This window comes from Pogona vitticeps, chromosome 4 (assembly GCF_051106095.1).
Source record: "Pogona vitticeps strain Pit_001003342236 chromosome 4, PviZW2.1, whole genome shotgun sequence".
Taxonomy (NCBI): Eukaryota; Metazoa; Chordata; class Lepidosauria; order Squamata; family Agamidae; genus Pogona; species Pogona vitticeps.
In genome coordinates, this window is record NC_135786.1 from 70,651,428 (window position 1) to 70,679,120 (window position 27,693).

General features: G+C 40.7%; 1 protein-coding gene across 1 annotated transcript in view; it reads right to left on the reverse strand.

The window, feature by feature from the left end:
• The window catches only part of MROH7 (maestro heat like repeat family member 7), a 33,471-nt gene that overhangs the window by 3,136 nt on the left and 2,642 nt on the right, over positions 1 to 27,693 (reverse strand). The window contains 21 exon segments of the mRNA XM_078393059.1: positions 99 to 161; positions 1,225 to 1,327; positions 1,853 to 1,970; positions 3,702 to 3,880; positions 4,662 to 4,823; positions 6,686 to 6,826; positions 8,153 to 8,270; positions 8,361 to 8,498; positions 10,627 to 10,778; positions 13,788 to 13,920; positions 14,447 to 14,601; positions 15,520 to 15,672; positions 17,606 to 17,718; positions 18,703 to 18,838; positions 19,359 to 19,463; positions 22,129 to 22,224; positions 22,796 to 22,916; positions 23,367 to 23,455; positions 24,875 to 24,976; positions 25,792 to 25,882; positions 26,757 to 26,980. Coding sequence (XP_078249185.1) covers positions 99 to 161; positions 1,225 to 1,327; positions 1,853 to 1,970; positions 3,702 to 3,880; positions 4,662 to 4,823; positions 6,686 to 6,826; positions 8,153 to 8,270; positions 8,361 to 8,498; positions 10,627 to 10,778; positions 13,788 to 13,920; positions 14,447 to 14,601; positions 15,520 to 15,672; positions 17,606 to 17,718; positions 18,703 to 18,838; positions 19,359 to 19,463; positions 22,129 to 22,224; positions 22,796 to 22,916; positions 23,367 to 23,455; positions 24,875 to 24,976; positions 25,792 to 25,882; positions 26,757 to 26,980 — 2,692 coding nt within the window.

Below are 27,693 nucleotides of genomic sequence, written 5' to 3' on the forward strand. Positions count from 1 at the left end.
TACTTGCAAATTAATTCAGAAAAAAACAGCTTATACAAACTCGGTTAAATAGTACCTAAATCTTACTGCATTATCTTACTTCTCTTCTCTTTACTTACTTGGAAGTATCATATCCAAATCTACTTTCTCCACCATGCTGTCCATATGAAGTACCAGGAAACCTGCAGTTGTCACATAAAGATCTGTAATTTGAGTCATTGTATAGTAGCAGTATACATAATCATCCCATACACCAACCAGTACATCAAAATAATAATAATAAACCTTTATTGGCATACAGCAGAAGAAGCTGCAAAATAAATACAATAAAATACGCATACAGGGTTCGTTGCATGCGAGTGGGGTGGATCAAAATAAGTCCAATGATTTTGGTTAAACACCCGAGGACACAAGTTAGGATTGCAGTCTTACATGTCTAGACCAGAGATGAGAAACATGTGGCTCTCCCAATGCAAATCCCATCAGTGCTACACATCACATAATACAGTGGTGCCTCACATAGCGACGATAATCAGTGCAGCAAAAATCGCTGCAAAGCGATTTCGTCGCTATGGGATATTAAAAAGCCCATAGGAATGCATTGAAACCCCTTCAATGTGTTGCTATGGGCTTCAGACTCACCTTTAAGTGAAAATCCTCCATACGGCGGCCATTTTCGCTGCCCGGCAAGCGAGGAATCTGTCCCAGAAAACAGCAGGCGGCCATTTTTTTTACCCGGCGGCCATTTTGGAACTGTCAATCAGCTGTTTAAAAAATCATTGCTTTGTGATGATCGGTAATTGAAACAGGGTACCGATCATCCCAAAGCGATTTTTCCCTATAGGGAACATCGCAAAGCGATCGCAAAAAGTTAATTGCTATGCGATTTCGTCGTTAAATGGGGCACCCGTTAAGCGATGCACCACTGTATAGAGAACAATGAGGGCTGACTGGAAGGGCATCTGCTAATGCCTTTAGGGTTGTCCACTTTCCATCCATGCCCTACAGCTGTTGCTTGGCAAAAAGGGCCTGATAAAGGTTTTTAGCTTGTAGAAATTTCCTGCTGATGACAGTACACAAAGGACTTTATGCCAAACTTATTTGAAAAATGTGTCCATATTGATTTTGTAGTTGCTGGGGAAGAAACCTACTAAACTCCACCCAGACAGATGTGTGCAAAAAAACAACAACCATGAAAACCTCTACTGGAAGTCCAGTTCAGCAGGACCACTCATTTTCATTTACTAAGGAACATGATGGCAGCTCTTTTTATACCAAGAAGTGGGCTCTCAGTGTAGAAAATGGCCTGGTACAGGAACCTCTGGAGATTTCCCTGTTGTGTCTGCACCTGAAAACACAAGACATGTCTAAGTGGCTTCACTCAAAAGAGATGAGAAATTGGCACATAAATCAAGCTAAACGGTTTATGAAGATAATCACTTATAAACTAGGAGTCAGTGTGAGCAGCCTATAGTCCTCAGATGACCTTGGCCTGCAACACTCAGCATCCCTTACCACTAGTAGTCCTGGCAAGGAGTGATGAGATTCGCAGTCCAGTAATATCTGGGAGGCTGTACAGTCCTGCATCTTGAGCGAGGACACTTGTCATTCAAATTTCACATCATCATTAACTTACCAAGAGACATTAGATACCTCAGGTCCACATTTGTGATACGTACATACGTACATTGCGCTGGTGCATCTCAGAGGACTATTTTAAGGAAGATTAAACAAAGTACAGATTCCTCTGAAAAATCAACATTTAAAATGTATACATAACTTTCAGGGTCACAATTCTAGCTAGATTTATGTCTTTTTCTTGTCATAGACCTGAGAATAATTTGTGCTACCAAATAACATGCTGATAACATACAAGATACTGGCAGGTTTCATCCAGAACCTCCTCATGCTGATGCCAAGCTTTCCCACTGACAACATGCTTTGGAGGTTTCCATCCCAGGAAATGGAAGGATTCATCTACAGCAGTTGTTCTTAACCTTTTTGAAAGAAACGCCCCCTTGAGCCATTGAGGAAGTTATCATCGCCCCCCTCCCTGCGGTGATTATATACATATATATATATATACACACACACACATACATACATACATACATACATACTTATTTATTTATTTATTTATTTATTTATTTATTTATTTATTTATTTATTTATTTATTTATTTATTTATTTATTTATTTATTTATTTATTTATTTATTTAAGACACTTAAATCCAATGACCCCTGAAAACAAAATTAAATTCCAAGAAAATGAAATACCCCCCAAAAAGTAACATTTAATGATTTAGTTGCAAGTGAATTTTAAGACGCAAAAAGAAATATAAAAAGGGCATAAAAACAAACGTAGGAACTAAAAATTTCAAGACAAAAATCTGAAACTAAATTAAAATTGGAGGAAAGTATATATTCATGCACACTGTAAAAAGGCTGCAGCCATCCTCACAGGTTTGGCTTGCTCCAGTGCCCCCTACCACCCCCTTCTGCTCCAGCGCCCCCACGCTGCCCCTTTTCGTTCTACCGCCCCCCTGAAAAATGAAATCGCCCCCTGGGGGGCATTATCGCCCACGTTAAGAACCACTGAGCTACAGCATATTTACTTTTCTGCAAGACATGAGGACACAACATATATTTTGCGTTATTCAAAATATAACACCATGCATCTGTTGCATAACCTAAGAAAAGATGGACAAATTATTCCTAGACAAGAAAAAAACATTGGAATCTTTCCTAAGAATCCATTCTGAGAAATATAGCATCTGTTGGCCAAAATCTGTTGGAATTCAGCAACCTGCATACAGTATTATGCCTTTTAGAGGTTCGGATGTGAGGGACTTGACAGGGGCTGAATGTCAATCACACAGTAGCAGTCAATTGTTCCCTCCCTATCTTGGATTCCTTTTCTTGCCTTTTTACTCAATCAGGGTTCTGATTCAATTAGCAATGTCAGTGTTATGTGACTGTTCGATTCTAACAGTTATGGAGTCAGCAGTTAGAGTCTGAGTGAAGTGTTTATGTAATTAGTTAGTCAAATAATGAAGCTAACCAGTTAAGATCTCCAACTATGTAATCAGTAAATACATTTTGTTTGTTATTCTGATATATATGAAGAATTATAAGTAAAACAGAAACATTTTCTATTCTTAACACCACAGTCTCCGACTGAATCTATTGAGGCTAGATTGCCAGTTCAGGTAAATCTAACTAAAACTATACAAAAGGGGTGGTATATTTGAGGGAGATTTGTAATTATAAATATTTGCTCTTTAGGTTCCTGTCTGCATTTTTTTTCTCAGCTGTATAGCTAGAGGTTTCAAGGCATCAATTTCTACACTCTGCTAATAAAATCCTGCTCCTTAGTGTAGTAAGTCAACATACAGTAGGTCCACTAAACCAGTGGGGATTTAGTTGAGTCAACTCCTCTGTAAATTCCATTGATTTGCATGGGTCTACTGTAACTGCGCTTTAGTATGCTAAAGTAAGTCATAATTAGAGTGGGTCCATTTGAATCAATGAAATTTGTGGAGGAGTTAACTCACTCACCTCCCATTGATTCAATGGGCCCAATCTTGTGCAATTTCCTATATTAAACAAGAGGATTTTGGCCAGTTATGTATACAGATGGGCAAAGGAAAAAATATTTATGACTTTTGTTTTCATGCTCTTGTTGGAAAGTATCTTGATGATTCCTTTGAAATTACAGCTACAGTATTCGTTAATAGGAGCTTGCCTGGGCAATGTCACAGTTCTCTTCTTGAAGATGCAGAAGCAGTGGAACCACATTTTCTAACACTTGCTGCCTTGTCATTGGTTTGTTGCTCTTCTTGGCCAGTTTCACCATTTTCCCAAAAAGATAAATGGCAGAGGCACGCACATCTTCTCTCTCCTGTAAGCGGAAGAGAAAGCCGGATGGATAGCTACAGTGGAGAGCAATATGCACACACTGCATCTGACCATTTTGTTTTCAGCCTTATAAGTAATTGTAGCATCTTTAGCTAGGCGTCTCTGTTCAGCAAGCTGAGACAGATTTGCAGATACAGTGAAAAAACAGAAGATATTTCAATTATTTATGCTAGCATCCAATAGTGTACATTCACTCGATTCCAGTGTTTCCCTCAGAGTTGGCAAACCCACTCTCTCTCTTCAAGTCCCCCTAAAAACCTGCTGTGGAGGGGGATTTTTTTAAAAAGCAGGTTTCTGGCACTGTGGAGAAGAAACTCCTGATTCCCTCTGGTGGTGAATACCAAAGGACACTGTTAGATTTTGGCCTTAATTTATTATTATATTTGACATCATTTAGACTTTCTGTCTCAGGCATCAAAATACCTTGGGCTTTCTCTGTTCTTTCTTGCTGAGCTGTACAATACAGAACAATGTGCAGAATGGTTATTTATGACATATCCTGATCTTCCTTAGTGCTCAAGGGAATCTACATGGATCTCCCTCCCCAACCATTTCATCATAACAACCAGATGAAGTGGGCTAGGCAGAGCAACAGTGTGTCTGGGCAAGCCTGTGCTCTTCTGCTGAGGGGCTTCCCAAATCAACTTCGGTTCTCTAGCTATTACACTACTCTGGCTTTCTCCTTATCCATGAATCTGAGTGGGAGAAGATGTCTGAGATTACAAAACTGCCACCAGATAGTTGGTATTGTGTTGGTGTCTTACATCATGGAACAGTTCTTGAAGAGACAGGGTGATGTTCTGAATAGAATGCACTTCTTCACTGCTGGTGAGAAGCTTTTCCATTTCAGCAACGGTCTCCACAAACAGCTGCCCATCCATGCCAGACAGGCTTTTTGTCATAGCTGGCAGTAAGGGCTTCACTTCCTGCATGAGAGAAAGAGGAATTGCGGGGTCTTCCAGGTGAGATGATCAGAAGGGAAGAGAGTTTGCATTTTGGACCACTTGTAGCTCGGTCCAGTGTGAGTTATTTCCAGGCAAACTCATGATGTATGAGAGCCTAACCCTGATCCATGCCCAAGCTGGACCTTTTTGGTCCAGTAGCTGGACTACTCTTTTTTTAGGGCTAAGCTGGAGCAATTCCTCCATAGATGGAGGGGTCACTTTAAGGGATCCTGGCAAAGTGGTGCAATCATATGGGAAACCTTTCTCTTTGTCTTATTAAACCCTCCTATTGTACAAGCATCCTGTGTAACTCGTGGAATTTTACAAACAGGCCAGACTGTGTTGCCATCCATTCACAACTTTCCCATGTTTCCCCATTGCTTCTTCTACCTTTTTCTTATCAGAACAAAGCTGTTAAGGCAGAAAAGATGAAATGGCCATTCTTTAGGATAGTTCTGCTTACTGTATGCTACACAACTCCTCATTCATTTCATTTATAAGCCCTGGCTGCAGGACCTGGGGGGGGGGATAATGCCCCATGGGCAAGCAATGATAAGCCTCAGCAGTAGAATAGGGCCTAAAAAGGCCATAAAAATTCAGACCACGGATGGCAATTTGGTGGTGATTTGTGACTAAGAAAGGCTGCCTCCCCATTTCCCAAGGCTCCTGGAGGCTTTTCAAGGATAAAAAGGAGCCTTGGAAGCCGAAAGAATCAGGGTAAGAGACTGAATTCCTTTAAATGAAATACTTATGTGCCAAAGCCAGGTTATGCCTGCACAAAATTACACAACAGGATGTTGCCCGGTGTGTCATTCCGTTTGTCCTGATCAATGCTTTTCCTACTTAAAATGCTTATGAAATGAGTGTGATTGTGTAGATTTAAAAATAAAAATAAAGAGCTTTTACTGTATTTATATAAACAGAGATGGGAAAATGTGGCCCTTCAGATACTTTGAACTATAATTATATCACCACTTTTATCATTGGCTCTTGGGTTGCAACTGATTGGAGCCACAGCCTAACAACATTAGGAGTTAGACACATTCTCCTCTCCAAAGCAGAGGGATTTGGAATGGGGTAATGGGTTTGCTGCCAAACAGAACTGTCTCTTGTTTGCTTTCAGTTATGCTTTACCTGTGTATGTAAACATAAAGCAGTGATTAAAAAGACACCTTAAGGTTCCACTGCTCTCTTCTCCAAAGGAAGAAAAACTCAGGTCAGAGCTTAGAAATGCTACTTCTTCGACTTACAGCTCCAAGTATCCACCAGTGAGCATGGCTCTCTGATTGGGAGTTGTCCTCCTGACAGAGCATGCTCTTACAGCCATCTGTCCACAGGAATACAAAATCCAAGACCACCCAAAGGAAAGGTATCTGACCAGCTCTAAGAAACTAGATGGGCAAAGGTATAGTAATGATGGGAGTATCAGTTTGTGGAACCTTCCAAGTTCAGTGACAGATAGAAGAAGCATCCCACTAGCATCTCCTGCTTGTTATTTCACTCTGGAGTTCCACTTGTCCTACCTAAGAGATTCTGCTTGGGGGACTGTGATCAGTTCCAGCTCCATTGGATCCCTTCATATTCTCATTTATTTATTAGACTATCTATATCATACATTATACTACAAGTCCACAATTAATCATTACATATTGAATTATTGTTTCTGGCAAAATCCAGTTGTTAGTCTTAACTAACAAAGAAGTACCCACTGAATTAATGAGGACTTATATAAATGTTGGCTCATCCCAGTCATTCAGTGAGTCTTCTCAAGTTGGGAGCAATAATTGAATTAAATCCTATTAAGTTGTTTTCATTTAAACTGGAGGATGGGCTTTGTCATTCACCTTTCCTGGCCAGTCTGCCATGTTAATCAGTCCCTTGATACATAATGCCCAGATAACTGGACTTTCATTCATCAGACCTCGTTTCATGCGATGAAGGGAATATTGGTCTGGAAGTCTCCTGGCCTCTGGCATACAAAGAAGCTAAAGACAATGCACAGGTCAGCAAGAACTTTTTTCACAAGCAGTTGCTTACCCTTTGTTACAGGAAGCAAACCCACCACCACCCGCCAAAATCTAGATGCTGAAAATTAATTAATTTCCTTCTCGGACTCAATTATCATTCTTTTAGAGTACAGCATCTCTTCCATTGGATGTACAACATGCTTCTTGCTGGTCCATGTCAAACAGAAACCAGGGGGGCTTCCTTTGGTCTACAAAGTCTATATTTTTATTTTTAAATAAAGGGCCAAATTGTATAATTGGTTTATCCCTTTGTCTTAAACCCATTGACCAAAAGTTGCTTCTAAATATCATAACAACAACACAATGCAGGTGAGCCTCAACATGGATGTAAGCTCTTCATTTCCTCTTGGTCCTAACACTTGCCATCTGAAGCAGTTGCCTCACCCTGCTTAATAGGGTTGGCCTTGCCAATACTGTAAGTTCTGTTACTGCTTATAATGTCTGTTGTCCAAGCTGCATTGTTTTTGTTTAAATAAATACCATTAGATTGACAGAAAAGGCAAACTATGACTTAATTTGTTCTGTGAATGTGGAGCTTGCTAAAGCTGGTGTTTGCACAATATAATCCAAAAGAAAAGTACTTCTATTCAAGTGCACAGAGACAAATATAATCCATTTTAACTGGATTAGCTCAATGAGTTGGAGTACTTGGCTGTGAAGCCGGGAGTTCAATTCTCCAGTGCGCCTTCCAGGACAGGAGCCACTGGTGTAGCCTTGTGAAAGCTACATGACTGCAGAGCACCCCCAGAAGAAGGGAATGCTAAAATATTCCTAAATATAGTATGTAGCTAGGACGTCCTGGCAAAGGTCACCATAAGTCAGAACTGAATTGATGGCATATCACCACCACCACCACCACCATTATCATCATCACACCTTCTGTTTGACTAAAGTGTACTTATCGCACCAGTGGCAACTACCGGAAAAAGTACAACAGATTCATTAAGCACAACAGATTCACTAACACTTGCCCCATTTGTAATACATTTCATTTGAGTCATTTGCTCACGCTGACAGTCCCCAAAGCCACCCGTCTCAAAGCACGTTCAAAAATTGAGACAATTGAATTGAGCCATATTAACAAATGAGGAACTTGTAGAAACCAAATGGCTCTCAGCTGTCTATTCAAGACTTAAAATACTTTCCATTGCAACAAGGGTGTTTTGTACCAGTATATTTTTTGTGGCAGAATCCATTTTCTCAGTTACTGAGGATTGCAGTTAAACCCAAGGTGACACTGGGTATCCTTCCCCTGCAACCAGGTTCTATTACACCACTGCTTACCTCAATGAAGAAAGCTATTGCTGTGATCTGGTGTTCTTCATCACCTCGCTCCAAGAAGGGAACGAGGAGGTACAAGATTCTCTGAAGGTCAAAATAATAGGAACTCTGAAGCATGGCTCTGAATAGGAGACACGGAACAGAGGGAAAGCAGAAGTCAGTGGTTAACTCTGCACCTGGCTGAATACACTTTAGTATGCTTAGTACTCACCTTGCAAGAAGACCTACACCTCGATGGTGGTCTTCACAGCTGGTGAGCAGCTCCCAGCCCCGTTGCTTCTCAATAAGAGTGAATTCATAATAACATCTCACAGCCAGGAGAAGAGTCTTCAGTGCCATCACCAGGTAACTGCACAGAAAGCAAGTGTAACTGAGCAGTTCAGAGCATGGGCTGGATCTATCCCTTTAAATGTTAATATTCACGATCAACTCATCTGCCACATGGCAATACCAGGCTACTTTACAGGGTCAGTGCCTGCATTACTAACACAATTACACGAGATACTTTTGTGTCTAGTCATATAACAAAACTGCCTCTGCAGGACATAGAGTTTGTTAGGGATAATCCTCACACCACCTACAGTAATTCCATAATCATCCCCAAGGCCAACTCCAGGTTTGAGGAGCTAGGCAGAGTGCCTTCTGGTGTGAGGCGTTTCCTACCTTGGTGGCCCATGGAAGGGTTCCATATGGGCAACTGCAGTTCCCTAATTCAACACTAGGTAGCTGTGAGTGACCATGGTAGGCTCTGATGTTCCAGCTTCATCAGTAGTTTTGTGGGAAATTACAATGTCAGCTCCCAGACACGTTTTTTGTAGTTCTGATGGTGTGATTTCTGAGATCTGCAACTGTTTATAGTGCTGTGTGAAATTTCTTGATATGTTTTATAACATTGGTCCCCAACCTTTTTTGAACAATGGACTGGTTCAGTGGGCGGGTGGGGGTGGGTGGGTGGCATCCGTGCATGTGTGCGGGGTTGTGAGCGTGGGGGGGGGGAGATCTGTCGCCACAGCCCGGTCCTGCCAAGGCCACGGCCCGGTACTGGGCCATGGACTGGATGTTGGGGACCCTTGTTTTAAAAGAGGAATCAGACCAGACAAAAACAATGAATAGAGATAATGAAGGCAAAGAGCTCCTAGCATTTACCCAAGAATATTGACAATGGGCCATGTTATGCAAACCATTATTTTGGATGGGTGACTTCCATGTGTGTATTTGCATATTAATATTTATTAGCTGCTGGATAGCTCTGTATTTTAGGTATCTGGCTGTGGAGCCAGAGGCTGAGAGCGCAATACCCCACAGTGCCTCTTTGACATGGGATGGACTTAATGATCTGTAAGATCCTTTCGAGTTGTGCAGTTTAAAGATTATTACTACTGCTACTATATTCTTCTTCTTCTTCTTCTTCTTCTTCTTCTTCTCCTTCTTCTCCTTCTTCTTCTTCCAAAAATCCAGTCACAGTCACAATTATAAAAACATTGACTGGTATTATATAACACAGTGGTCCCCAACCGTTTTGGGACCGTAAACCAGTTGGGGGGTGCGGGCTCCGTGTGTTTGGGGGCACCCCCGTGCTCGCAGGTGGGCGTGTCACACTTGCAGGTGGGCGTGGGGGGGCGGAGATCCGTGTCTGCAGCCCAGTTCCAGGAAGACCACGGACTGGCACCGGGCCACGGACCGTGGATTGGGGACTCCTGATATAACAGATACAAGTTTTAACCAAAAACCTAAGTATCTGTTAAATATTGGTGCAGTAGTTATGCTGTTCCTAATATTGCCGTTTTTTGTAGCTCTGATGATGTGATTTCTGAGATTTGCAACTGTTTATAGTACTGTGTGAAACTTCTTGATCTTGCTCCCAAAGCCCCAATGACTACGAGGACCACTGAAGTGTGTTTCTTCCAGAGGCGAGATGTTTAGATTGCCAGGTCTCTGTACTTTGTTAGTTTTTCCAATTCTTTATTTTTAAATCTGGAATCCCCTGGAATTGCAATGCCAATGATCTGGACATTTCTTCATTGTATTATTACTGTGTCTGGTGTGTTATGTTCAAGGTGTCTATCTGTTTTGATCCAGAAATCCCACAAGATCTTGACTTTGTCATTTTCTGACACCTTCTCTACCTGATGTTCCCACAGGTTTTTGGAGGCTGGCAAGTTATTATTTTTTTTTGCATAATGACGAGTGCACTAACTTTGCCACTGTATCATGTCTAACATTGTAATCTGTTTGTGCAATCTTTGGACATTCACAGATGAGGTGTGACACAGTTTCCTCCTTTTCATGGCAGAGTCAACATTTGCTGTTAACACTAATTCCTAGGATCTTAGCTTTCATCATCATCATCACCATTGTTATCTTTTTCTTATTATGAGAATGGAGTCCATGAAAGCATATCAATATAATGCAGTGTTTCCTAGGATCAGGCAGGTATTTGGCCACTGCCACTACAATCTTGCTTCACTTATATTTACCGCACGAGCTCACATTCCTCCTCAGCAACTGAGTTGTGTCTAATGTGGTAGTGCACTTGAACAAGCAATGCCATCAGCAGCTGGGGATAGATGTAGAGTGCCACATCTGAACATTTTGGCATGGATAGCAACTTGCAAAAAGCACTGGCAGCCTGTGAGAAGGAAAGATATATTGTCATAAGATCTCTTTACTGCTACGGTGTGTGTGTGTGTGTGTGTGTGTGTGTGTGTGTGTGTGTGTGTGTGTGTGTGTGTGTGTGTGTGTGTGTGTGTGTGTGTGTGTGTGTGTGTAAGTGTAATTATTCTAGTCTAGTCTGAAATTTCCTTTCCACCTACCTACCTACATACCTACCTGCCTGCCTGCCTGCCTGCCTACCGCTCAAGGCAATATATATAAGGGCTCTTCTTCTCCTTATATTAACAACAATCCTGCATGGTTGGACAGGCTGAGAGAATAAGACTAGCCCTAGGTTATTAGTTAGTTGCATGGCTGAATGGGGATTTGAAGCCACATTTTCTGAGCCACGGTCCAATACCCAAACCATGACCTCACACATGCCCTTTTCATTCAGAGCCAAACCTCATTCATTTTCCTGCCAAGTTGCACTTATAGTACTAGATAATCTTGCCTCAAGCCTATTTACCTTATTTGGGACCTGCCATTTCCAGATCATGAATCATAAGAAAATTTCTACATGGGAAGCATAGTACACCACCATATTGTTTTTTAGACAGGTGTATAACTGTATATACATACTGCATTTCAGATTACAAATCCTTTGAAAGTGCCCTTGTATCTAACAACTGCTAATCTGAACAGTCTTAAAGGGATGCTACGAAGCAGTATTTTTCAGTGTTGCTGGCAGTGGAGGATAAGTACATTTAAGCATTTAAAAGCAATCTTTCTGCTCCTTCAGCCAGGATTTTCAAAGGTCATGTAAACCACTGGTTCTTAACCTTGGGTTACTCAGGAGTTTTGGACTGCAACTCCCAGAAGCCTTCGCCACCAGCTGTCCTGACTGGGGTTTCTGGGAGTTGCAGTTCAAAAGCATCCGAGTAACAAAGGTTAAGAACCACTGATGTAAACCATGCAGGTTACTAATGCAGGTGGCACAGAATCCATATAATGTGCTTCCACGTTCTCATTCTAATGAGCACCCAAGCAGTTCTATGCTGTGTTGGCTGATGTTTCTACAACACTAGCAAAGACAACCCCATGTAGGGCATATTAGATTAGACTTTAATTAATATTCCATCTTTCCATAAATAAAATTGCATTCAGGGTGCAAATATTGCCTTATTATATGTAGGGCAAGCAAGCAATAATTATAATACTTTAACACCCCCTCCCATGTAAATAGCAATATTACCCATGATTTTTAAAATGGCTGGTATCCAAGTGCATTGTGATGTCACTGGTGTACAATAAAAATGCTTACTTTGACTTCTTAATATGTAGCATTTTCTTACTAAAAGTTTACACTAATGGTTGTAGTCTTGTCAGCATATCTAATAGGATTCCGGCCTCAATGACAAATATAATAACATGTTTGTACAAACTGCAGAATGAAAATCCCTTAATCAATATTAAAATTCAGATATAAAAAAACATTACCAGCTGTCAGCCCAGTAAAGGCAGCTGTCAAATCTCATAAACTGTTTTGGCAACTCGCATCATATCCAGATAATCCTTGTCATCCTTCTCCTGGAGCAATTTTGGACAACCTTTTTCCCGCCACCCACCGTTACACTAATCTAGTTTGGATGTAATTGGTGCATGCATGACTATGGCTAAGTCTGCTTTCCCTAGATAGATTCATAGCTGGCATATCAGCCTGTTTTTTTAAACTCCTGGTTGTAACCAGCTGGACTTCTGCAGGCATCAGTGAATGCAGAAGAACCCCAAAATGTAGTTGTTCAGGGGGAGTGCAACCCCAGACAGAACAGGTTGTACTCCTCTGTACAGATTGTTCCCCCAGTCCTCTGCCTTGTCTGTATCTTATCCATACCAATATGAGCTTCAGACTTCCATTCAGTGTTTCTGCAGTATCCCTGAGATTTGCAAGTGGAAATCAAAAACTAGTTGTGTCTTATTGGGGACATAGGAGAGAGCCTTCTTTTTTGCTGCTCTCAAACCTTGGAACCCCCTCCCACAGGAGGTGAGGCTGGCCCCATCTTTGCTGCCTTTCCACAAGCAGGCAAAAGCCTTTCTCTTCAGGCAAGCCTTCTCTTGATTAACCAGCTACCTTTGTGGGCGTGATTTTTATATAGATTGTTATATATTGCTGCTTTGACTGGATTTTTAGTAGTACTGTACTCGTGTTTTCCATTTTTGTGTTTTCCATTTCTCAGAGTGACATTTTTGAAATTTTTGTATACTTATTGATCTTTGCCTTAATATTGCCTGTTAATTTTGTAAGATGACTCCTTATTAATTGTTCGTAGTTTTAAATATCGTCTTTTAATGACATTAACCACCATTGTATACTCATATTTTTCAACTTTAAATACAGTACTGTCTTTCATTGTTCTAAGCTGCCTTGGGTCTTTTTCAAGGAGAAAGGTGGGGTAAAAATATTTTAAATAAATAAATGACCAACATACTGTTGACACTACACCCTAAATCTCCGGAGGACTTTCCCTACTAGTTTAATGTTTGAAAACATGGAGCACAAAATAGGACCTTGTGACATCTCGTGTGGTGCAATAGAAGACCTAGCATCACCGTTAGAGATTGTACGCCAAATAAGGCCTGGGACCACTGTAATGCTATGCCTTACACACACAACATAGCCAGATCCCCCAATAGGTTGCCTCAGGTAAAACTCCGGAATGCCACCAAGAGATTCCCACCTACCAGAAAAAAAAGAGGCTATACTCTTCCAATCCACCCGTCCCAGCTGGGCTGACTACATGGCTTGAGACCAGTCTGGAACAGATCCAACTAAGTCCCTTCCAAGACTCCCAAGGTTTCAGAGGAAATCATGATGTGAACAATATACACACACTACATGTTACATCCTTCATGGGCTTGTATGACATCTGAAGTGGCCCTTACACAGAAGCTTTGGAAGAAATATTGCAGCTTGCCCTCTCTGTTCCCTTATGGGAGCTCACTTTAAAATTAACAAATGATTTAGAAAGTTTGAACAACTGCTTACAGCCAGAGGTGTAATATAGTTTCCAGTGGCCTTTGGATTCAGTTGTAGCTCTTTCAGTAGCACTTTCACTAAGACTGTTAGTTCATAGTCAGAGCATGTTTTTGTCAACATACACCATATCTCAGCTGAAAACCTGCAAATTAAAGGAGGGAAAGAAACCAGGTACTTTAAGATTGTATATTCATGACTTTGTCTCACATATACACACTGTCTGGACCTCAAGAAAATCCTTCGAGATCAATGATAGTGATGGAGTGGAGTTAGAATCCAATCCATCATAAGTGATTAAGCAACCATCATATAATGCCATGAATCAGTACTAAGAGTTCTAATAAAGAAAGATAATTGACTCTTACTAGCGAGCAAACTCATTAGAAATCATTCTGCATCAGGGAGGGCCAGTGCTGAAAAGGTGAAGCAGGAACACAGTGCTTTTGGTTGGTCGATAAGAGATCTATGTCTGGGAGCATCCTCAGCTATTTTTGAGAACAATGTCAGCCATAAGCATCTTTAGGACTAGCCTTGTTTGTTCCTATTTCAAGTAGAACTGATAGCAGGGTGTAATGACAATCCTATTTCTTCCTAAGAGTGTCTGAAAAGCAGAAGTTATACTAGTCAGCATGAGTTCTTCCTACCCTAGGAATCATGGAATGATGTACCTGGTCATTGGGAAAGGACCCTGTAGAAGGGCACCACACACTTCTGCCATGTAGCTATGAGCCAGTTGGGATATGACTCTCATCATTATTTGCCTGTCCCGGAACCTGTAGACAAAACTAAGCTGCTGGTAGACCTGATCCACAATATCCGGAACCTTGAAGAAAACAAGCATGTTTAAATGAAACATCCTGCTAGAGGTAAGCAGTGCATGGGGCTGGGACCATATTGCAAAGTATAAACTTTCATTGTTGACCATATGCAAAGTATACACTGGAATGTTAGAAAGAAAAGCATTTACGGTTATATTTTGTGCATGGAAGCAGCTTACTGACTCATCTGGCTTTGGGTATCATAAACCTTAGCAGAGCAAACAGAAAAGTTAACTGATAGATTCAGCCCCTGAAAACAGGAATGGCTGGCAGAGTACGCATTCCCCTCTGGTAAGAAATGTCAAGGGCAATCCAGGAAAACTGAGGAGATTAATTTCTCTCTGTCTACTTCTCTCCATGCAAAAACAGCTATCTTTTCCAGTATAAACTAAGCTGTACTCTCCAACACTGAAAAGGCAATAAAATATTATTATGCTGTTGTGTTTTTACAGAGAAGGAAAGAAGCCTGTGTGGGATTTTCTGCTCAAGGCGCCAAAAGAATAAGGTTGGCTCTGGGTACTAAACGCCTTGATGCACTAGCAGTGGGAGCCGCCATTTGCTATCTTAGGCCGGACCTTTTTGTTACACCAGGGCTGTGGGAAAACTCCTTTTTCACATTATACTGGTGGAAAGGTACACTAGAATTCTGGCCATTTTGTTTCTCCCTAAGATTGGAGCAGGTGTCTTGAGCCACTTAATCATTTTTTAGGTACTGCCACAAGGGAGAAAAAGCAAAGAGAAACATCTTGCAGGCCCTGACAGTGCCTTGCTGGCAGCACAATGTTAAAAAGAACAATGGTCCTTCACCAAGGACCCATTGGCAATATCCCTCAGGACATAAGACGTTAGTGGCAACTATTTTAAAAAGCTGTCTCAGTCACTGCTTGGCTTCTGTCGCCCTTCCTTCTGCCAAAGGCTACTACCTGTTCTTGTAATTTGTGCTTGTAACACTTCATGATGGCAGATGTAATAGTATGCGATGCTGCAGTGGTGTGTTTATTGGCTTCTTTTAGGCAGCCTAGAGCGGTCAATAAAAGCTCTGTCGTCTGTCTTGAGGTGAGATGTGGCTCAAACGCCTAAGAGAAAACACATGAAGCAGCATTTTGTGGCTTGTCCTGCTAGGAACACAGCTGAGAAGAGAATTATAAGGCAGACTTAAGCTACATGGCCTTTTCATTCTAAGATGGCAGGTGGGCCCCTTATGGCCCTGTACGTGTTTTGGGGCTCCAACTTCCATCAGTCTAGCTAGTAGTGTCATTGCAAATTGAGAAGGATGAGGTCCCTCCACAAGACATACACACACACACACACTTTGGTCCTTGAGTATGCATGTATGCACAGTCACATGCTCTAAATCATGATTTAGCTAGAACTATGGGAAGTGGGGGGGGGAGCAGAAATACATAGGGAAGGAAAGGAGAAGTTGCTGTCTTGAGACCACACTTTCTTCTTGCATGGCTTGTGAAATGTGGAGGTAGTGGTAGCTGTCATGGTTTTCCTATGTCTCTACCCTGCCCACTCCTTCTCCTGGTCTCAGCAGTAGGATATTGCAAGACACATAAACACAATAAGTTGGGCAGGGGAGAAGTAGAAGCGAATTTTTCCGTGCTGCCCCATGAGTGAGTTGCAGGATGGCTCCTTTTCTTGGTTTTAGTTAACACCTTTTGCACATGCACTGACAAAGAGCACAGAAACCTAGACACCACCAAAGCCATCCTAATCAGGCAGGTAGGCAGGTAATGAGCTGGCTCCTCCCTCTGCCTTGGACAGAATGTGAGGTAGGGCAAGATTCCTCTCCCACCCACAGGGGAAAGCAGTCTGAAATGAGGGGGAAAATCACTACAAGATGCAAAAGGTTTTGAAGGAGAGGCCACTTTGAAGAAACATGAACCAATGGCTACCTGATGGGAGGATGCGGAGGCAATGTTCTAACAGAGTCAACAGTGAGCAAACCCAAGGGTCCTGTATGCAAACAACATAGTGCCCGTGCTTTGACCTCCTGTGAGGTGGTATGACTACAGCACTGGTTCTAGCTGGCCTGGCCAGTGGTGAGATTTGTTGGGAGTTCACTGACATGTGCAGAGTTGAATACTTCTTATTTCTGGATAAAGGCCTTATTTAGCACCAAATCCATGTTTCCTAAGAAGTCGATTCAACTGAGTTCTGAGATTTTTCCCCAAGAACATATGGATATGGATAGAACAATGCTACAGATTGTTTAGTTTGTATTTAATAAACCAAAAATGGACATGAATCTTAGCTGTAGCCTGATTCTACCGTGTTTCCCTGAAAATAAGATAGAGTCTTATATTAATTTTTGCTCTAAAAATGCATTAGGGCTTATTTTCAGGGGATTTTTTCCTCATGTACAACCATCTACATTTATTCAAATACAGTTGTTGCACAATGGTGGAGGGCGGGGTTTCACCTAACTGGGGCTTATTTGGGGGATAGGGCTTATATTACGAGCATCCTGAAAAATCATACTAGGGCTTATTTTCAGGTTAGGTCTTATTTTCAGGGAAACAGGGTATATATGCCATCTTGGAGATGCCACTGAATTTGATGGCATTTGACCATCTTAAATACGTGTACAGGGATTACAGCCTTAGTGAATTACTGTATGGGTTACAGGAGGTATCAGTCATTGCTCCAAATATCACTATGAAGGGATGATAATAATAATGTTATTATTTGTTTCTTTTTAAAAGCTATGACTGAAATCCTATCACATAATTCTGTGTGTGCAACACAAAGTTGTGGCAGTATTAAGGAAAAGCATGGCTGGGCGAAAGTGCTGTTCACAAAGCATTTCCACATATATGCCATGGATTGGGTGAAGCAGGAGCCACATTATTGACTGTACAATCTAATTTGCAATGTAGGCTTTTGCTGGTGTACCTTTACATTACACCTGCATGTACAGGATTCCAGCCATTGAGTAGTACTAAGGAAACCAACTAATTTGCAGGTTTCCCATACTTTCCACACCCAGCACTGAAGATTTACCTTAATAATATTAGTGATATTTTGATGAGGCCTAGTAAGATTGTAGGTACCCGGAATCTCTTTGTACCTTTGGTGATGCTCTGTTTCCAGGGAATCAGTTTCCATTTCAAGGCCTATTCAGAAAAAAGAGGCATTTTTATTTCCCATGTAATTCTTGCTTTCTTTTTTTTAAAATTGTCCTGTTGTCCATTTGCTGTCTGATTAATAGGAGAGATCTATAATTTGGATACATAAAGGCAAGCATGATTTATTAATGTTTTTTAAAATCAGCAGCCAAGCTGTGCCAACCTGACACCGTTCCTCAGTCAAGCCCCCCCCCCCCGCCACTCTTACAGTCACTCAGCCACACTACTCTTGCTCATCCTGAAGTAGGATTGAATGGATTTGTTGCCAGATCTAAGAAAAGTTACTTTTTAAGACTACAATTGTGAGTGACTTTGCTAGCTGGAAAATTCTTGGAGTTGTAGTTAACCACCCTGCCTTCTCTTGTGCTCTATTTGTATTCTTTACCAGGAACATGGTTCTTCATATGTTTTTAGACAGTATCTCCCATTAGTCTTCTTAGCTAACACTGCCAGTGGAAGGAGATGCTGGGAGCTGCAGTTCAATAACAACTGGAGGGTTGCACGTTCTCCATTTTAGAAAAAAAAATCAAGTATTCTAACATAAATGACCTCTAAGCAGCTTCAAATAACCAGTTTAAACAAGTGTAATATAATATAAGGGATACCCAATGGATAGAGTGATGGACTAGGACTCAGGAGACCTGGGTTCAAATCTCTGCTCAGCTATGAAAATTCATGGGACGGGTGGCACTGGTAAAACCACTCCTGAAATACCTCACTTACCTTGAAAGCTCTATTTGTGTCACTGTTAGTGAATCTCAACATGAGGGCCCATAACAAATAATATGATACATAAACTAATAGAGCAGAAACATAAAATAAAATAGAATAAAATACAACAGAAAAGAGAGTTGCTAGGAAAACAAACCAGTCGGTGCAGCAGGATGGCATGCTATTAAATAAATAAAGTATTCTGATTAGATTGCTTCTGCGATGTAGATACATATGGAATGTTGGGGAATCATACCTTACCCTTTTGGCACTGCATAAGGGAGTACAGGAAATATATGCCTTCCATAGCCTGTTGGCCAATCTCTTTTCTGGGGTCACTGACACGCAAGCACAGTTGACCAATCAAACGCCCAAGCTTCGGAAACTCAGGTGACATCTGAACAAAGATATTGAGAGTTCTAACCTTTGACACTGAGAGGAGAAAAGGAAAAAGCCTCTCTACTCAAATGATGTTTGGATATAAACTAGCCTTTTCTGTCCAGACTGATGTATTCCCTTACTAGCCTGTAGCAGCAGTATTTATTTTAATTACACCTCTATAAGCACAGTTTCCCTCAAAACAGTGTATGTCCCACCCATCTTATTTAAAAGAAACAGGGAACATTTCTTTTTAATTAAAGAACAATGGCAGGAGTGTTTTAAACAGTTAAAATACAAAATAATGACAATGATAAAAACATACAGTAAGCAATTATCATTCAATAAGGCAATAAACAAACAATCAAAATAGCTATAATAACAATATAAGAATTAATGTACAGTAATTCTATCCCATTAATTGCCTATTTCCTTGGTCAAACCCTATGGTTCCAGGTTGAACAAGTAGGTTTTTAAGTCTTGTTTGAATTTGTCCAACTCTGGTTCCACACAAAGATATTGCAGAAGGAAACACTCACATGAAATGTGGGACAAGTAGCTGCAAATTTTAACAGGGAAACGTAGGTGTTCACTGCTCGTGCCCGTTCATGTCCTTGTCCTGACATCATCCAGGGTGCTAAATGCTATAGAGTTAAGTGGGGCAAGCAGTTAGAAACAAAGAGAAATTACATGATATATTAGGACTTTATTTTTGTCTTTTTGTCTAATGATGATTCCAGATGGAGGGTTCTTATAGTTACCAATCAGATTCTGTGCACATCTGTTCCATTGTTTTTCCTGCCTTAGATTGTTTTTGATAGTAAAAACTATGGAAGGAACAGTAGAAAACCAGAAGAGAGTTATAAGATGAAGACAACATGTGGATTCCTTGTAAAATTCTGTAAACAAGGCAGGAAAACTGCATATTAAAAGCCTTGTCTAGTTCATAAAAATGTATGGCCAAAAGTACTGTATCAGTGAGAGTGATGCTTTCCTTTTTAAAAAATGGGATTTCAAATTACCAAGACTTTTCATCTATTCATGAATAATATAATAATAGGATATGATATATGATATGATTGATATGATGACAGTTATAATAAATCATAATCTTAGAATTGCAGAACTGGAAGTCCAGCCTCTAGTCATGGAGGCACAGTGGGGAATTGAACTTCCAGTCTCTGGCTCCACAGACTTCTTCTTTGAAGTCATCTTTGTTGTTGTTTAGTTGTTTAGTCATGTCCGACTCTTTGTGACCCCATGGACTAGAGCACACCAGGCCCTCCTCTCTTCCACTACCTCCCGGAGTTGGGTTAAATTCATGTCGTTTTGATGACACTGTCCAACCATCTTGAAGGCTGGCCATTCCGGGGTTAACAAATAAACATTCTATTATTATTGTATCTCACTTCATACACCGCTTTTATTCCCATTGCTTCTTCCACAACGCAGCAATTGTATTTAGTTTCAATACAACTTAATTATTGTAACGTCTTGCACACGCATACTTGTGTAACTTATGTATCTTTTATCCATACATATATATCTGAATGTATCTGTATCCGAAATTGCTTTTACCGTAGACTGACCCTGACTTGGATCTCTTCTCCTGACTCTTGCCACAATCACACCAGGGTGCTAACTTTACAAACACACCCTTGCATATCAAAACACAGAGTGCCTCAATGGCCTTCCATATCAAAACACATAGTACTTTACAAACACACCCTTGCATATCAAAACACATAGTGCCTCAATGGCCTTCCATCTGCTAGCTGAGAGATATCGCCCCAAGGAACAGAACACAATACTTTCACTTCCCAAAACAACAGGCCTGTTCAGAGGGCAATTAAGGAGATAATTGGCACCCTTGGTATGCGAAGGGAGGAAGCTAAGGCACTTCCATTTTGACACCAAGGGAAGAGCTGTTACGAAATGTAACAATAAACAAAACGACAGAGATAACGAATATCTGGGTACTGTCAAATCAGACACATAGTCGCCATCTGAGTAATTCATAACCTTAAGGCCAAGGGGGCATGCGTATCATATGCACATTCAGGTATAGCCAATAAGTCAGACCCACAGAACATTTAGGGCCAATGGGCATAGAGATCCAAAGTTTCGGGTTCAGGACACCAATCAGAATCTAACTGTTTATGGCCCTTTGTGTGTATCCCTATAAAACATCTATGCACCCGTGCTTCGGGGCTCTTCTCTGCTTTTAAGAGATTGGGCCCTGGCTGTGTAATTTAATAAATAATTGGCATCCTATACAGCTGGTTGTCTCGTGTCTTAGTCTGCTGCCTCTGCCGGAGAATTGCCTCGATTTTCGGGGTTAACAATCTCATCCTCTGTCGTCCCCTTCTCCTCTTACCGTCACACTTTCCCAACATCAGCATCTTTTCCAGGGAGTCTTCTCTTCTCATGAGATGGCCAAAGTATTGGAGCCCTCAGCTTCAGGATCTGTCCTTCCAGTGAGCACTCAGGGTTGATTTCCTTTAGAATGGATAGGTTTGTTCTCCTTGCAGTCCAGGGGACTCTCAAGAGCCTCCTCCAACACCACAATTCAAAAGCATCAATTCTTCGGCGGTCAGCTTTCTTTATGGTCCAGCTTTCACTTCCGTACATCGCTACTGGAAAAACCATAGCTTTGACTATTCGGACTTTTGTTGGCAAGGTGATGTGTCTGCTTTTTAAGATGCTATCGAGGTTTGTCATCACTTTCCTCCCAAGAAGCAGGCGTCTTTATATTTCGGGGCTGCTGTCACTATCTGCAGTGATCATGGAGCCCAAGAAAGTGAAATCTGTCACTGCCTCCATATCTTCCCCTTCTATTTGCCAGGAGGTGATGGGATCAGTGGCCATGATCTTAGTTTTTTTGATGTTGAGCTTCAGACTGTTTTTTGCACTCTCCTCTTTCACCCTCATTACAAGGTGCTTCAGGGCTCTTCATAATCTTAAAACCTATTCTTGTTTCTGTACTTCCTTAGGAGACTGCAAGAATCCTCACTGAGAATGCCGTGAAGCTCATTTGATGATTTTAGGTCAACCACCCTCTCTTAGTCCACTGTAGCATAGGAAAGTTATTACAAAGATAACATAGGGGGTAGAAGTGGATGGGTGAAAAATACATTCAAACTACAGTAAATTCAACATTTTGAATTCTTCAAAGAAAGAAAGAATAAGTTCTGTTTATGAACCTAGGTACAGGTTTCCTCCCAAGAGAGACTACATCTCTACCTTTTTCTCTTTTGCCTAATTAAGTTCCTTAAGGCTGTAAAAGAGAATAAAACAACATTTTCTTACATCTAAGAGCATTAATAGTTCAGTAGCATTTGGGTTCTTTGATAAGAGACATCTCAGCATTGCTTCCATAGCTTCTACAGTCTGGTCATACAATGCCTGAGAAAGAAAGAAAGAAAGAAAGAAAGAAAGAAAGAAAGAAAGAAAGAAAGAAAGAAAGGAAGGAAGGAAGGAAGGAAGGAAGGAAGGAAGGAAGGAAGGAAGGAAGGAAGGAAGGAAGGAAGGAAGGAAGGAAGGAAGGTAGGTAGGTAGGTAGGTAGGTAGGTAGGTAGGTAGGTAGGTAGGTAGGTAGGTAGGTAGGTAGGTAGGTAGGTAGGTAGGTAGGTTGTGGAATAACATATTACTACAACACAGAATGTCTGTGAAATGATATATAGATACTAAATTCAGATTCACCTCTGGGCACAACTGTTCCTCATAAGCCCCATTAAAATGTACGGTGATTGTTCATGAATGGATAGCATGGTCAATGTGTTTTGTTCTAGCATGGAAAGCAGGCCCACCTCAGATCCTGTTCCACACTAAGAAGCCAGAATCTCACACAATAGCTACAAAGAATTCACACAATGAATGTGAGTGGGCCCATATGATTTCATCTGCTTCCAAGAACTAGTGATTTTTTAGGACACTGTCCATATTATCTGCCCACAACCAACACATGATAAAATACCTGCACATTGACCTTTTTCCCAGCCTGCCTTTGTAAGGTGTCAACTGAGGGCAAGGCAAAGACGCTGGCAATGGAGATGCTGAGTAGCTTCTCTTTCACCCACAGAGATAATTCCACTTGGCTCAAGGGGGTAGTAATGAAAGGAAGAGACAGAGATCTATCAGTATGTATTGTAACTGTTTGCAAATGACACGTGACTCAAAATCTAACAGTTCAGAAAATAAGAAAAGGAGGCTATTTTATTGATTCATTCAAAGTACTTACAGTATATCCTGCTGCTCAGAACAGCTACATCTTGATCAAACAATTTCAGAATATACATCCCAAATGTTATATGAAGGATCAATTATGCATTGAGATAGACAAGAAGGCAATCCAGAACTCTAACAACGTGTAAGTTTTCCTTATTACCCAAGATGAGATAGTTCTTCCTTTTCTACAGGCTTTGTTTCAATTAATTCTGTGCACGTAGTGCGACAAGTTAAGCGCCTTTTAAGATAGGCTAAAAGGTGAGCGCATGCATGGGCACATGATGTACTTTCTGTGCATGTGTGTGTGCTTGTAGAAATACCTTAGGTCTTCAACGAGAAGCATCCCTTGACAGCGCAGAGATGTAGCGCGTTCGTCTATGTGATCCATTGGCGAGGCTGCAATCTGTGTCTATGAATTTGAAATGCAAGGAAAAGAAGCCTTAACAGTTGCCCGTTATCTTTACAAATAATAATTAATAGCAAAAGCTCTTGCCTCATAGAATAACTTCATGCATGGGCAAAAGAGAGGGAAAAAGTCCAAATTCTGTATTTTAGGCCAGTTGCCTTCAATCTCATCAGAGCCAGAAGTGACCTTGAATCCCATCATGTAGGTTGCAACCTAAATGATTTATTGAATGTTTTTGTCTTTCTTACATTGTGTCTAGGGTAATAAGATGCACATGAGAAAAGGGCTCCAGCTATTTCAACATTTGTGTAGAAAAGTGTATTCTGTGTTTGGTTTGCCATGCAAAAGTGAAAAAAGATGCACCTGCTCAAATAATCTATCAGAGATACAGAAACAGGTCTGGCTCAATATCTGGGGAGCCTCTGGACAGACTGTTCTTAGTAGGTTTCTCCAGCTTATGCATATAAGATGCCCAAGCAATACTCCTGAACTCACCAGCATTGCTGTTTAAATGGAACCATCACCCTTTGAGCATTTGACCTGGAAATATGCTTACCCATGTCCTACTTTACCTGGTGCCGTGAGCGAGCAAGCTGGCAGTTGCTGCAGTGGTGGTGACAGGGCCCTGCTGACAGTAACAATGAGCCTGACTCTGTCCCCGCAGTTCTCTAGGATGTTATGTGGGCTTCCATAGAAGCCCTGGTTCACTTTTGGACCTGTTAATTGCTTCTGTCCTTCTAAGAAGAAGGAGTTAAATGATAATGAAAAGAAAATTATGACAGTGGTGGCACTAGTAGTCATAACATTTTTTTGTTTTGTTTATTTAAAATATTTTTATCCTGCCTTTCTCCTTATAAAGGACCCCATATACCACCACTGGTTTGTGATGTGCTATCAAATCACTTCTGATTCTTGGCACCCCTGTGAATTAATTAACTTTTGAAAGATACTATTGTGAACAGCCTGCAATGGTCTCACAAACTAAGAGACATAGCTTACATCAAGTCAATCCATCTCATATTAAGCATTCCTCTTTTCTACAGCCTTCCATTTTTCCTAGCATTATTGTCTTTTCAGAGAGTCTTGCCTTCCTATGGTATGTCCAAAGTACATCCACATTTTAGTCAGCTTACAGCTTAGTCATTTTAGCTTTTACTGAGTCTTCAGGCCTGCTTTATATAGTCTTTCTTGGTATCAGTAAAGCTTTTCTCCAACACCACATTTCAAATGAACCCATTTTCTCCTGGTCAGCCTTCTTCACTCTCCATCTTTCAAATCTCTTCATAGTAACTGGGAATACCATAGTATGAACAATATTAATAAGTGATTCAATTCCACTTCACCAACAATTTTGTTTGTTTCAACAAATCCTGTGCTTTATAAAGTAGATGGCTTTATCGGTTGTCCTTTCATGCAACTCACCATTATCTGCTCAACAAACTGCAATTTCTGGTTCTGACAGCAGAACTTTTGATTATCATTCCGACTTGTTTTTGAGCACAGTTCCTGGGGACTTATTTGACACTATTAAGAAAAAAAATGGAAGGTTTAGAGTCCTTATATATATGATCATATTGGGTCAACTTTCACATTATGGCATGTGAAGGAGTTACAATGGTATGTTGAACAATGGTAGGTTAACAGCCATATTCACTCAGCTGATTGCCAGCATTCTCCGCTTTAATACATCATGTGGTTGGTCCCTGAGTACATCTAACTAGGGAAGACTCTTTGTCAGAAGTAGGATGGTGGGGAGAAAAACATTAGTGTAGAATGGAGAAAGGAAACGGTCAAAACTTAGTACTCAGTAATCACAAATCAATGCTGACCCTCCCTCCCTCACTTTCCTAGCTTTCCCCTAGTTTTAATGTACAAATGAAATGAGAAAATTGTCCCTGTGATTTAAAAAGGGCCTTGAAGATTGAATGGAAAAGGGAAGCCAAACTCCCAGGCCATCTTAAAAATAGGTTACAATTCTTTCTCTCTCCGCCTATGTGTGTGGATGCATGGACATGTGAACACATAACCTAGAAGCCTGACACTTGTTCTAGAAATCATATGGAGGACATATTTATGACCTTCGATGTCAGTGAGAGAAGAGACCAGGTTCACACTGGTGCTTTGTGACCTCCCCACCTTCCTCTGCACTGCTCACAGCCACAGTTTTTAGTCTTGCAGTTAATCCCCAGCGTGAAAAGGAGTTCTGAAGCTAGCTGACAATAAGGTTCAGATATAGACAGAAAAATGCAAACATATGTACTCCATGTTACAAGTAAAGTTCAGGAAAGCATGATGGCAAAGAGAAGTTAGTTTGTGCTTGAATAGGAATAAATTCCTACCCTTTTATTATAATCATCCAGTGCCGCTTTTCCTGAGTCAACGTTCTCATTCTCTATTTCTGCGTCATACACCATCACTTCATGGACCTTGCTGGAGGTTACTGAAGTCAACAAAAAGGGTATGTAAGTGGAACAGAATAAGGGTCCAGCTGCTATGTACATGGCTTCAGCTTTTTCTGGTTCAATTATTTTAACCTATGGTTTGTTTTTTCAAGTGTTCTTGGATCATAACTACAATCACACCTCATTATTGGCTATACTAGTTAGAACAGAAATCCTTTATTTGCAATCTTCACATGAATTTAGAGTGGCGGATTAGGACTCTGGAGAACAGGGTTCGAATGCCTGGAGGAGTGGAACTGCTAAAACCACTCCTGAAACATCTCACTTACTTTGAAAACCTTACTGGGATCACTATAAGTTGGTTCTGACTTGATGGAACGGAACATAGACAATATAAAAGATTTTTTGGACTGGTGGTGATTTTACACCTTGTCCACTCAGAATTCTCAACTATAAAGGGCAAGTAATTTCATGTATCAAGCCCTCTAGGAACATTAAAACCACATTTAAAACAATTATAAGCTCAATACAGAGTAGCTTGTTAGCCTTATTACTGCCAGGGTGCAGAGCTGAGAGCAACTTGTTGAGTTGTGGATTATGTCTTCTTTGTTGTGTTGGCTGTTGGGAGGGGCAGGGCTGTTAATGCTAAGTTAAATGAAACAACTGAAGAGGGTTTTCTCTTTTAATTTAAAGCACAGGTTCCACACCACTCAGAACAGTGTAGGACTATCGCTGGAAGACTGCAAATTTGTGCATTACTTCCTTATCATTAGTTGAGATAACATCAGACCCATATTGGGACAGCTGTGAGAGATAACTTTCTCCTTTGTATATTTTTGGAAAGTGCATATTGCTCACTGATCTAGACTGTACTTAATTCCATGCCAAACCCTAGAGGTCACTCTTCACCTTCAGGAATGGCTTGTGACATGCAGCGTTCTGACACAAAATCAGGTGGAGGGCTCTCAGATGCTTCTCTGCTGGTTGTCCGAAGACATGGCTGAGTTACGGGTTCAGCTGAATCTTTATATCTAGACACGAGCTTTTCTCTTGTTTTCTCCATCTTTGGAATCACTGTGAAGAATTCCAATTCCGCACAAATTTGTAAATATTTGATGGTATCCTGCTGTTCAGGTCATTCACATGCCATGGTGAGCTCCTTTTCAAAAATCCTGGCCCATTGCTTGGCCCTCAGATACAGTTGCTCAAAATCCTGAAGGCAGATGTTCATAACATGAGCTATGTCCCTGTATGGTGTGGGGAGGAGAGAGATAGGAATCTATCGCATCAGTGTTGCCTCATTGGTGGATTTGCATCAGAAATTTGACATGCCATAGCACATCTAATTCCTCACGCTCACAAAAAACAATGGGAACAATAACCACAGTTTCCCTTTTTTAAACTACGTCAATAATATTTATTTATTTATTTATTTATTTATTTATTTATTTATTTATGTATTTATTTATTTATTTATTTATTGTATTTATACCCCACCTATCTAGTCATTTCGACCACTCTAGGCGGCTTACAACAAATGATAACAAGTTCTAAAAAATTTATAACAATTAATTAATTAGATGATTCTATAAGATGGGAAAAATAAAAATAAATCAAATAGAGAGAAAAAAGGAAAGACGACAGGAATTAACTGGAAGGGAAGGCCTGCCTAAACATCCATGTTTTTAGTAATAAGCACAATCTTTCAAGCTCCTTCTAACAACAGACAATTTGCTTCCATCAGGGGACACAGTGAGATGTGTTTGTAAAAAAATTAATTAGTAATTCATATTGTGAGGGGAAAAGTACTTGGGAAGAAATGGCCAGGCCAACTGTGGT